This window comes from Belonocnema kinseyi, chromosome 1, assembly GCF_010883055.1.
Source record: "Belonocnema kinseyi isolate 2016_QV_RU_SX_M_011 chromosome 1, B_treatae_v1, whole genome shotgun sequence".
NCBI classification, from domain to species: domain Eukaryota; kingdom Metazoa; phylum Arthropoda; class Insecta; order Hymenoptera; family Cynipidae; genus Belonocnema; species Belonocnema kinseyi.
This window is the reverse complement of record NC_046657.1, coordinates 57230088-57243314: the sequence shown is the minus strand read 5'-3', so window position 1 is coordinate 57243314 and position 13227 is coordinate 57230088. Positions and strand designations below refer to the sequence as shown.

At 20.7% G+C, this 13227-nt stretch overlaps 1 protein-coding gene across 1 annotated transcript in view; it reads right to left on the bottom strand.

Moving 5' to 3' along the window:
- LOC117166842 (protein KIAA0100) overlaps nt 1-13227 on the bottom strand; it is an 82466-nt gene that overhangs the window by 46695 nt on the left and 22544 nt on the right. Inside the window, exons 7-8 of the mRNA XM_033351188.1 lie at nt 12514-12726; nt 5318-5591 (exon numbers count right to left, since the gene is read on the bottom strand). Coding sequence (XP_033207079.1) covers nt 5318-5591; nt 12514-12726 — 487 coding nt within the window. The remainder of the gene's footprint in view (nt 1-5317; nt 5592-12513; nt 12727-13227) is intronic.

Below are 13227 nucleotides of genomic sequence, written 5' to 3'. Positions count from 1 at the left end.
TCAGTTAGAAAAATTCATTAAAAAAAAAAAGAATTTTCATCAAAATATCTAATCAGTTAGTTGAATTTCATGCCAAAAGTATATGATTTTTTAACCAAGAAGTTTAATTTGCAACCAAATAATTTAATTTTCAATTTAAAAATATATATGAATTTTCCAACAATCATGTATAAAGTTGATTTTTCAACCAACAAATATTTTAATTTGAAATCAAAACAGTTTAATTGAACCAAACAAGACGAATTTTAAACAAAAACTTTTAATTCTGAAACAAAACAAATTAATTATCCACAAAAAACATCAATATAAAAAAAAGTTGAATTTCAAATCAGAAAAGATCAATTTTCTACCAACAATAAATTAATTACATTTTTAATTTAAAAAAAAATGAATTTCCAACTAAAAAAAAACACAACTAAAAAAGATAAATTTGCGACCAAATATATAATATAATCCTTGAAAAATTAATTTTTTAACAAAAAGAGGTCAATTTTTAACAGAAAAAGAAAAAGAATTTTCAAACAAAAAGATGGATTTCCATCTACAATTATGAGTCATTTGCAAAAATTAAATTTCCACTAAAAGAGTTCAAAGATTTTCAAAAAAAAAGTTTATTTTCAACCAAATAATTTAACTTTCAATTAAAAAAGACGTATTTTTAGCAAAACATGTAATGATTGATATTTCAAAAAAAATTGCTTTAAAATGAAATAAAAGACAGTTCAATTGATCCAAAAGATGAATTTTCAACATAAACTTTCAATTCATAATAAAAAGAGATTGACTTTTGAAAGAATAATTTTCTACCAAAAATACGAATTTTCATCATAATACATAAATATTCAAACAAATAGTTGAATTTACAACCAAAAAAATATCAATTTTCAAGAAAAATGAGTTAACTACATTTGCAGTTAAAGAAATGAATTTTCATCAAAATAATTCAATTTTCAACCAAAGAAATGAATTTTCATCTACAATGAAGAATCATCAGAAAATATGAATTTTCAATTAAAAATTTCAATAAAGTTAGTTAAATTTTCTATCAAATAGTTGAATTTATAACCAAAGATATTAATTTTCAATAAAAAAGTTTTTTTTTAAGTAAATAATATAATTTTTAAATGAAAAAAAATGAAATTTTAGTAAAACATGTAGTAATTAATATTTCAACCAAAAAAATGTTTGAATATGAAATAAAAAACAATTCAATTGATCCAAAAAAAACCCGAATTTTCAACATAAGCTTTCAATTCTTAATAAAAACAGATGAATTTTAAACCGAAAAGATTAATTTTCTACCAAAGAATACGAATTTTTAACCAAAGGCATAGTAAAAAAAAAGTCGAATTTTTTAAAAAAAGACGAATTTTCAACAAAATAATTCAATTTATTAACAAAAACAAAATTTAAATATCTAACCAAAAAGTTTAATTTCAAACCAAAAATATATGATTTTTTAACCAAATAATTTAATTTTCTACCAAATAGTTAAATTTTTAAATAAAAAAATATAATTCCTTTAACAATTCGTTGAAGTTTTTACAAAAAATGTGATTTTTTATTAAAAAAATAATTGAAATTTCAACCAAAAATGAATTAATTACATTTTCAGTTGAAGAAACTAAATTTAAAAAAAAAGTACACCATTTTTCAACAAAATAGTTCAATTTTCAAGCAAAGATGAATTTTCATCTGCAATGATGAATAATCAGCAGAATTTAATTTAAAAAATTCAATAACCAACCAAATATTTGATATTTCAACGAAGAAATATTAAAATTTGAAATAAAAAAATATCTAAAATGTTCCAAAAAAGACGACTTTTTAACAAAAGCTTTCAATTCTTAATAAAAACATATTCATTTTAACCAAATAGTTGGATTTTTTAGAAAAAATATGAATTTTCATAAAAAAAGGTTATTTTTAACCAAATGATTTAAATATCGAAAAATATTTTAATATTTAATCAAAAGAGTTGATTGATCCGAAAAATACAACTTTTCAAAATAAATTTTTAAATCTTAAAAAAGCGGATTAATTTTTAAACAAAAAGATTACTTTTCTACCAAAGAACACAAATTTTCCACAAAATACATAAATATTCAAACAAATAGGTAAATTTTAAGCCAGAAAAATAAATAAATTTTCAACCAAAAATTAATTAATAACATTTCCAGATGAAGAAATTAATTTTCAAACAAAAAAAAAACCGAAAAGCACGAATTTTCCACAAAATACATAAATATTTAAACAAATAGGTGTATTATAAACCAGAAAAAAATAAATTTTTTAACAAAAAATTAATGAACTACATTTTCAGATGAAGAAATCAAATTTAAAAAAAAACAAGATTTTTCAACAAAATATTTCAATTTTCAACAACAACTAAAGTTCAATGTCTAACCAAATAATTTAATTTCAAATCAAAAATATATGATTTCTTAACAAAGAAGTTTAATTTTCTAACGAATAGTTGAATTTTTAAATAAAAAATTTAATTTTGTATAGAAAATATGAATTTCGAAACAAAAAAAGTTTATTTTCAGCCAAATAATTGATATTTCTACCAAAAAATATTTTTATTTAAAATAAAAAAAAAGCTAAAATGATCCAAAAAGACGCTTTTTCATCAAAATATTTCAATTCTTAATAAAATAGATTCGTTTTTAAACAAATAGTTGGATTTTTTACCAAAAATATTAATTTTAAACCAGAAAAAAATAAATTTTTAACAAGAAATTAATGTTGAAGAAATTAAATTTCAACAAAAAACAACAATTTTCAACAACAACAACAACAATAGTTCAATGTATTACCAAAAAGTTTAATTAAAAATCAAAAATATATGATTTTTGAACCAAATAGTTTAATTTTCTACCAAATAGTTAAATTTTTAATTTAAAAAAAATTATTTTACCATTTGATCGAAGTTTTTACAACTAAATATTATTTTTTAACAAAAAAGTTTACTTTCAACCAAATAATTTTAATTTTCAACAAAACATCTGACAATTGAATTTTCAACCAACAAATATTTTATATGTAAATAAAAAACAGTTGAACGGATCCAAAAAAACACGACTTTTCAACATAAGCTTTCCTTTTTAATAAAAACTGATTATTTTTTAACAAAAAAGATTAATTTTACACACAAAAATACGATCTTCAACAAAATGCATAAATATTAGAACAAACAGTTGAATTTTCAAAAAAAAAACATATAAATTTCCAACCAAAAATGAATGAATTATATTTTCAGTTGAAGAAGCTAAATTTCAAAAACAACAAAAACACAAATTTTCAACCAAAGAGATCAATTTTCCAATACAATGATGAATCATCAACAAAATTGAATTTAAAAAAAAAACAATATTCAACCAAATAGTTGATATTTCAACGAAAAAATATTTTAATTTGAAATAAAATGAAAAAAAACATCTGAAATTATAAAAAAAATACGAATTTTTAACAAAATATATAATAGTTGATATTTCACTCGAGGAATATTTTTATTTTAAATAGATAGTTGCATTTTAAACCAGAAAAAATTCATTTTTAACAAAAAATTAATTATTTACATTTCAGATGAAGAAATTAATTTTCAACAAAAAAAACACAAATTTTGAACAAAATTGTTCAATTTTCAATAACAAACAAAAGATTAATATCTAATAAATAGTTGAATTTAAAACCAAAAATATATAATTTTCCACTAGTTGAATTATCAACTAAAAAAGATAAACTTTCAACCAAATAGTTGAAATTTCAACCAAAAAATATAAATTTCCAACCAAAAATGAATGAATTATATTTTCAGTTGAAGAAACTAAATTTCAACAACAACAAAAAATACAAATTTTCAACAAAATAGTTCAATTTTCAACCAAAGAGATCAATTTTCCAATACAATGATGAATCATCAACAAAATTGAATTTAAAAAAAAACAATATTCAACCAAATAGTTGATATTTCAACGAAAAAATATTTTAATTTGAAATAAAAAGAAAAAAACATCTGAAATGATTAAAAAAATAAGAATTTTTAACAAAATTTATAATAGTTAATATTTCACTACAGGAATATTTTTATTTTAAACAAATAGTTTGATTTTTAACCAGAAAAAATCCATTTTTAACAAAAAATTAATTATTTACATTTCAGATGAAGAAATTAATTTTCAACAAAAAAAAACACAAATTTTGAACAAAATAGTTCAATTTTCAATAACAAACAAAAGTTTAATATCTAATAAATAGTTGAATTTCAAACCAAAAACATATAATTTTCCACTAGTTGAATTGTCAACTAAAAAAGATAAACTGTCAACCAAATATTTGAATTTTCAACCAAAAAATATAAATTTCCAACCAAAAATGAATGAATTATATTTTCAGTTGAAGAAACTAAATTTCAACAACAACAAAAAATACAAATTTTCAACAAAATAGTTCAATTTTTAACCAAAGAGGTCAATTTTCCAATACAATGATCAATCATGAACAAAATTGAATTAACAAAAAAACAATATTCAACCAAATAGTTGATATTTCAACGAAAAAATATTTTAATTTGAAATAAAAAGAAAAAAAACATCTGAAATGATTAAAAAAACACAAATTTTGAACAAAATAGTTCAATTTTCAATAACAAAGAAAAGTTTAATATCTAATAAATAGTTGAATTTAAAACCAAAAATATATAATTTTCCACTAGTTGAATTATCAACTAAAAAAGGTAAACTTTCAACCAAATAGTTGAATTTTTAACCAAAGAAAGGTGAATTTGCAATTGTCCATTTTTGAAATTTAAAAAAAAATCAAACAAAGTGTTTTAATTTAAAACTTATTATGCAGAATAATTTTTAAACCAAAAATCGGCCGACAGCTCAGTCAAACAAAAGGACTATGAATTTTTTCATTTTCTTTATTTATTAAAATATTGATGAATATAATTTCCTTGAATAATCTTTCAAAACTGTGCTAATAAAAATTTGCACAATACCTTTTTTCACGTAAGAACTAAATTGTTTCAACTTTATCGCATTTTTTTCCTCAGAAATTTATTTGTTGCTTCAGAAGGCACGAAATGTGTCTTGACCTAGATAAAGAAAAAACTTTTAGTTTTTCAATAACTCTATTGAAAAAATAAAAAAACCCTGAGATAAAATCCAGAAATTATATTGATAAAAATGTTAATAAATAGAAGAAAAAAAAAGTGAAGGCAGCGGGAATCGAACACGAAACTTTCGGCTGTGAAGCCGAAGCGCTACTGGCTGAGCTATCGGTGGGAAATTTGATTAAATGTTTGATATACTTTCGCTGAAGAGACTGTTCACGGAGAATTTGACGAGTGAGACGCTGCAAGAGGCTTCTTGAACATCGGGAAGTTTAACGACGAGCGATCCTTCTCTCAATTCCGTGACGGTTCTTAATTCGATCCAGGGGAATTTTTTCTTCGAGGAAATCGCGACATCCGGTTTAGGAATATCTTTGGCACTACTCGATAAAATTTGCTCCCAGTCTTTGTGATCATAAGTGACTGCGAGGGAATTTAATTGAGTCATAATTCCCAAAACGTCCTCCTCCATCTTAAAAAAAAGGAAGGAGAAATATTACATTTATCCTCTTCATATAATCAGGGTGTCTAATCACATCCTGTAAAATAATTTTCTGGAATTTCCAGATTTTTCCGGGTATGAGTTTTCAATATTTCGCATTTTCTTTAACAATCGACTCGGAAAATAAACACAAATTCGCGAATTTATTATAAATAAAGCTCTTTTTTTAGGTTCCAGGGATTTAATTAATATTTTTAATTTAGAAAAGGGTTAAGAAAGTATATTAAAAGATATTCTTAATGATATTAGCACCACCGACTAAGTAAATAATTGAATAATGGTGAAAAAATAATCAATCATTTTCTTAGATTTGTCCCTGAAGTTCATGAATTTTAATATTGATTCAAAGAAATTTTTATTTCATTTTCTTAAAGTTAAAATTTAGTGAATATTTAGACAAAATTAATGTAAAAATATCGCATTTTCAACCAGATGAATTTTTAATAAAATAGTTGAAATTTAAACAAAAACAATGAATTTTCAAACAAGGAGATTAATTTTCTACCGAAAAATACGATTTTTCAATAAAATAAATCAATTTCCTACGAAAGAAGACATATTATCAAACAAATAATTGAATTTTGAACTGAAAAATATAACAGTTAATTTTCCAAGAATTATTTTTCATATTTTGCATTCATATTATATGAATATAACAAAAATTGAGATGAAGTAACAAAAAAAAATTTGTCAACCTGTGATAAATTTCAACTAAAATTACGAATCCTAAACTGAAATAGATAAACTTTAAACTAAAAAAATTAATTTTTAACAACAGACTAAGTTTCAACCAAGCATTTTTATTTGAAATAGACGAATTTAAATCCAAAAAATTAATATCTAACAAAAGGCTTTAACTTTCAATCAAGTATTTTTATTTTCAAACAAAAAGATGAATTTTCAAACAAGAAGATTAATTTTCAAAAAAAAAATAATAATTTAATACAAAACAAAAAGATTTTTCTAGAAAATAATTATTTTTAAACGAAATAGTTAAATTTTGAACTAAAAAATACGAATTTCTAATCAAACAGTTGCATTTTGAATTAAATAATATAAATTTTATATTTTAAGTTCAAAAATCTAACTTTTTCACACCAAAAAATTTAAAAAGTGATAAATTTCAACTAAAATTACGAATCCTAAACTGAAATAGATGAATTTTAATTTTAAAAACTTAATATTTAAGAAACGACTTTAACTTTCAATCAAGATGTTTTATTTTCAAACAAAAAGAATAATTTACTACGAAAAAAAGATTTTTCCACAAAATAATAAATTTTCAGTTCAAAAATCTAATTTTTTACACACAAAAATTTAAACAGTGATAAATTTCAACTAAAATTACAAATTCTAAACTGAAATAGACGAATTTTTTTTTTAAAAAAATAATATTTAACAAAAGACTTTAACTTTCAATCAAGTATTTTTATTTTCAAACAAGAAGATTAATTAAAAAAAAAAATAATTTAATACAAAACAAAAAGATTTTTCTACAAAATAATTAATTTTAAACGAAATAGTGGAATTTTTGACTAAAGGATACAAATTTTTAATCAAAAGGTTGCATTTTGAATTAAATAATATGAATTTTATATTTAAAGTTCAAAAAATTAATTTTTCACACCAAAAAATTTAAACAGTGATAAATTTCAACTAAAATTACGAATCCTAAACTGAAATAGATGAATTTTAATTTTTAAAAATTAATATTTAAGAAAAGACTTTAACTTTCAATCAAGTATTTTTATTTTCAAACAAAAAGATGAATTTTCAAACAAGAAGATTAATTTTCAAACAAAAAGATTAATTTACTACAAAAAAAAAAAAGATTTTTCCACAAAATAATATATTTTAAGTTCAAAAATCTAATTTTTCACACAAAAAAATTTAAACAGCGATACATTTCAACTAAAACTACGAATCCTAAACTGAAATAGACGAATTTCAATAAAAAATATTAATATTTAACAAAAGACTTTAACTTTCAATCAAGTATTTTTAACTAAATTTAAACTAAAATGATGAATCTTGAACTGGAATATATGAGTTTTTGAAAAAAGAGTTCCCCAAATAAATGAATTTTGAACTAAAATTAAGCATTTTCAATCAAAATTATGAATACCTAACTAAAATACTTGAATTTTAAACCAGAAAGAACAATCTTTCGAACAAGAACATTAATTTTAAAAAAAGGATGAATTTTCTAATGAAAGACGATTTTACAACAAAATACCTGAATTTTCAATGAAATAGTTGAAATTTAAAACAGAAAACGAATTATCAACAATATACATGAATATGAATATTTTATTTGAATAAATTAATTTTCAACTAAATAGATGGATTTTTAAACAAGATGAATTTTCCAACAAAAAGATAAATTTTCTACGAAAAAAGACAAATTGTCAAACCAATAGTTAAATTTCGAACTAAAAAATATAATAATTAAACTTTTAGTTAAAAAATTAATTTTCTATGAAATTTTTTATTTCAACTTGTGATAAATTACAACTAAATTTATTAATCCTAAACTAAAATAGATGAATTTTAATTTTTAAAAAATAAATATTTAACAAAAGGCTTTAACTTTCAATCATTTTTATTTTAAAAAAAAAGATGAATTTTCAAACAAGAAGATTAATTTTCAACAAAAAAAGATTAATTCACTAGAAACAAAATTTGAATTAAATAAATGAATTTTCAACGAAATATTGTCATTTTGAACTAAAATATAGAATAGTTAAATTTTTAGTTAAAAAAATTAATTAATTACAAAAAAACTCAAACAGCAATAAATTTCAACTAAATTTTTAACGAAATAGTGTTATTTTTGACCAAAAAATACAATTTTTCAAATAAACAGTTGAATTTTCAATTGAAAAATAGAATAGTAAAATTTTTATGTTAGAAAATTAATTTTTATATTATATTTAACAAAAGACTTTAACTTTCAATCAAGCATTTTAATTTTCAAACAAAAAGATAAATTTTCAAACAAGATGATTAATTTTCTACAAAAAAAAAGATTTTTCAATAAAATAATGAATTTTCAACAAAATAGTGGAATTTTTGATTAAAAAATAAAAAATTTCAACCAAACAGTTGAATTTTCAAACTGAAAAATAGAACAGTTAAATTTTCAGTTAAAAAAATTAATTTTCTGCAACAAAAATTTCCACCAGTGATAAATTTAAACTAAAATTATGAATCCTTAACAAATAGATGAGTTTTCAACTGAAATTATGCGTTTTCAATTCAAATGATGAATGCTTCACAAAATACTTGAATATTAAACCAGAAAAAATATAATAATTAAACTATCAATTAAAAAAATTAATTTTCCAGGAAACAAAAATGTTTAACCTGTGATGAATTTCAATTAAAATTATTAATCCTAAATTCAAATAGATGAATTTTAAACCAAAAAATGAATTTTTAAGAAGACTTAAACTTTCAATCAAGTATTTTTATTTTCGAAACAAAACCAAAAAGATTTTCAATAAAATAATGATTTTTTAACGAAATAGTGGAATATTTGACTAAAAAATACAATTTTTCAACGAAACAGTTGAATTTTCAACTGAAAATAGAATATTTAAATTTTCAGTTCAACAATTCAATTATCTACAAAAAAAGATTTCAAACAGTGATAAATGGAAAAAAAATTATGGATCTTTAACTGGAATATATGAGTTTTTAACCAAAAAATTAGTTTTTGAAAAAAGAGTTAAATCTTTAAAGAGTATTTTTATTTTCCACCCAATAGATAAATTTTTAACTAAAATGTTGTATTTTCAATTAAAATTGTGAATACTTAACTGAAATACTTGAATTTTCAACCAGAAAAAAATAATCTTTCAAACAAGAAGATTATTTTTTAAAAAAGATTAATTTTCTAATAAAAGACGTTTTGACAACAAAATACCTGCATTTTCAATGATATAGTTGAATTTTAAACCAGAAAAATTAATTTTCAACAAAAAATTAAATAGTTAAAATTTACAGTTATCAAATTAATTTTGAAACAAAACAAAGACGAATTATAAAAAAAGTTAAATTTTTAAACAGAGAAATGAATTTTTAACAAAATAGTTAAAATTTAAAAAAAAATAGTTTCAACAAAATAGTTACATTTTCAGTTTAGAAAATTAACACTCAGCTAAGAAAAAAACGAATTTTTAACAAAATAGTTCAATTTTAAGCCACAGAATTAAACTTTGAACTAGAAAAGACAAATTTTCAAACTAAGAATTTAATTATTGAATTTACAGTCTAAAAAAATGAGTTTCAAATTTAAAAAAAAGAAAAAATTTTCAACAAGATTTCAATTTTCAACTAGGAAAGTTCAAATTTCAACCAAAAATTAAATGATTAATATTGCAGCAGAAAAAATTAATATAAAATTTAAAAAAAAAACGAATTTTCAAAAAAATGTTATAATTTGCAACCAAAGAGATGAATTTTCAGTTCGAAAAACTAAATCTCCAACAAAAAAAGACGAATTTTCAACCAAATTACAATTTTTTAACTAAGAAATATAAAACTTTAAGCCATAGAATTAAAATTTGAACTAAAAAAAGTAAATTTTCAACTACGAATTGAATAATTGACTGTAAACTTTAGAAAATGAATTTTAAATAAAAAAAAAAAGAATTTTCAACACTATTTCAATTTTCTACTAGAAAAGTTAAATTTTCAACAAAAAATTAAATAATTAAATTTACAGTGAACAAAATTAATTTAAAGTAATAAAAAAAAAAAAATAACGAATTTAAAAAAAAGGTATAATTTTCAACCTAAAAGATGAATTTTCGGTTTAAAAAAATAAATCTTCAACAACAAAAAAAGAGGAATTTTCAATCTGATCTAAATTTTTTAACTAAGAAAGATTGTTCAGTTAAGAGAGAAAAAAGGCAAAGAAACTACTAAATTTTCAAGAACAATAAAAAAAATAGTTTTCAACCAAGAAGAATAATTTTCTACTAAAAAGGACGAATTTTCTACAAAATATATAAATTCTAAAACATAGAATTAAACTTTGAACTAGAAAAGGTACATTTTCAACCAAACATTGAATAATTAAATTTACAGTTCAAAAAATTAATTTCAAATTTTTAAAATATCAGTAAATTATTATAATTTTTAACCTAAGAGATGAATTTTTAGTTTAAAGAAATAAATCTCCAATAAAAAAAAGACGAATTTTCAACCAGATTCAAATTTTTAACTAAGAAAGATTGTTCTTTTAAGAGAGAAAAAAAACGAAACCATTAAATTTTCAAAAAAAAAATAAAAATAATTTTTAACCAAGAAGATAAATTTTCATCCAAGAATTAAATTATTGAATTTATAGTTTAGAAAATGAATTTCAAATAAAAAAAGAAGAATTTTTAACAATATTTCGATTCCCAAGTAGAAATCTTTAATTTGCAATCAAAAATTGAGTAATTAAATTTATAGCCAAAAAAATTTATTTAAAATATAAAAATAAAATAAGTTTCAAAACATTGTTATAATTTTCAACCAAAGAGATAAATTTTCAGTTAAAAAAAATAAATCTCCAACAACAACAAAAGACGAATTTTCAAACACATTAAAATTTTTTAACTAAGAAAGATTGTCCTTTTAAGAGAAAAAAAGCAACGAAACCATTAAATTTTCAACGAACAAAAAAAATAATTTTCCAACAAGAAGAATAGTTTTTTACCAAAAAGGAAGATTTTTGACCAAAATAGTTACATTTGAAACCATAGAATTAAGCTTGGAATTAGAAAAGGTAAATTTTCAACTAAGAATTGAATTCTTGAATTTACAGTTTAAAAAATGAATTTCAAATTTTAAAAAAAAAGAATTGTCAACATTTTTTCAGTTTTCATCTAGAAAAGTTAAATTTTCCAAAAAAAATTAATAATTAAATTTACAGTTAAATCAAATTTTGAAAAAACTAATTTTAAACCATAGAATTGAATTTTGTATTACAAACGTTAAATTTTCAAACAAAAATTGAATAATTAAATTTACAGCTAAAAAATTCATTAAAAATTGTTGTTAAATCTAAAAATTGGTATAATTTTTAACCAAGTATATGAATTTTCAGTTAAAAAAATTTAATCTCCATTAAAAAAAAGAAGAATTAAACTTTGAACTAGAAAAGGTAAATTTTCAACTAAGAATTGAATTATTGAATTTACAGTTTAGAAAATAAGTTTCTATTTTAAAAAACAAAGAAGAATTTTCAACATTTTTCAATTTTCAACTAGAAAAGTTAAATTTTCCAATAAAAATTAATAATTAAATTTACAGTTAAATCAAATTTAAAAAAAACTAATTTTCACCAAATTAGTATAATTTTCAACCATAGAATTGAATTTTGTATTACAAACGTTAAATTTTTAAACAAAAATTGAATAATTAAATTTGCAGCTAAAAAATTAATTTAGAATTTTTAAAAAATCAACAAATTAGTATAATTTTTAACCAAGTAGATGAATTTTCAGTTTAAAAAAATTAATCTCCATTAAAAAAAAAAAGAAGAATTAAACTTTGAACTAGAAAAGTTACATTTTCAACTAAGAATTGAATGATCGAATTTACAGTTTAGAAAATGAGTTTCAATTTTAAAAAACAAAGAATAATTTTCAACATTTTTTCAATTTTCAACTAGAAAAGTTAAACTTTCCCCGAAAAATTAATAATTAAATTTACAGTTAAATAAAATATTGTCAAATAAAAAGAAACTATTTTTTAACAAAATAAGTAAATATAATGTTATGTGAAGTTCCTTTCACAAATGAAGAATTATTGATATTAAAGTTTATATTGAAATTTAGAAAAATGGAGGTTTTCCAGGTTGGGCAGACACTCTAAATATAAATAAATATAAACCTACTTTCGACTCAATCGAAAGCCTTCGAAGAGATAAAATTGGAAGTTGTCCTCTGAGAGATAATCCATCTAAATTCAGAGCAATATGCAGTTGTGGCTTGTCAGGTTGAAATCGAGAATTAACCTGCAAACCTCTCATTGTGCATTCCAATCCTGAAATCATTCCGTCTTCTCGTCCTGCAATTATCGAGGAACTTCCCAGCTTCAAAGCCAGATTCTAAGTGGACAAAAGGGACCAAATTATGCAAAAATTTTTTAAAAACGGAATAGTAGTATAGCTGTGATAATGTCACTTCATTTACCGACCGAGTTAGGTTCTGATCTGTGCTAAATTGCCGACCGTCGGTAATGGGACAGTCTGCGAAAATTTAAATTTAATAAATCAAAAATAGATTGTTTTATACAAATTATTAACAAAAGTTTACAGTTTATTTGTAAAATAAAGTGAAGGTGTAAGTCGTTTAGTTTGAAGAGAACAAATGTAATATTTTAATTGCTGGTCACTTTTTCTTGCGTAGTTCCGAACTTTACAAACATGACAATATTGCCCACCGAAAAAATTCAAAGTACGTATTTTGATATTCTTTTTTTTTATTAAGTTAAAACTTCCTGAAAATAAAACAACCCCCATCAAATATTCCTATTGAAATCTGAAAAAAACTTATTTTTTCCCCCCTAAAGATGAAAAGAAAAAATTAGTTTCCCCTTTGGGAAAAAA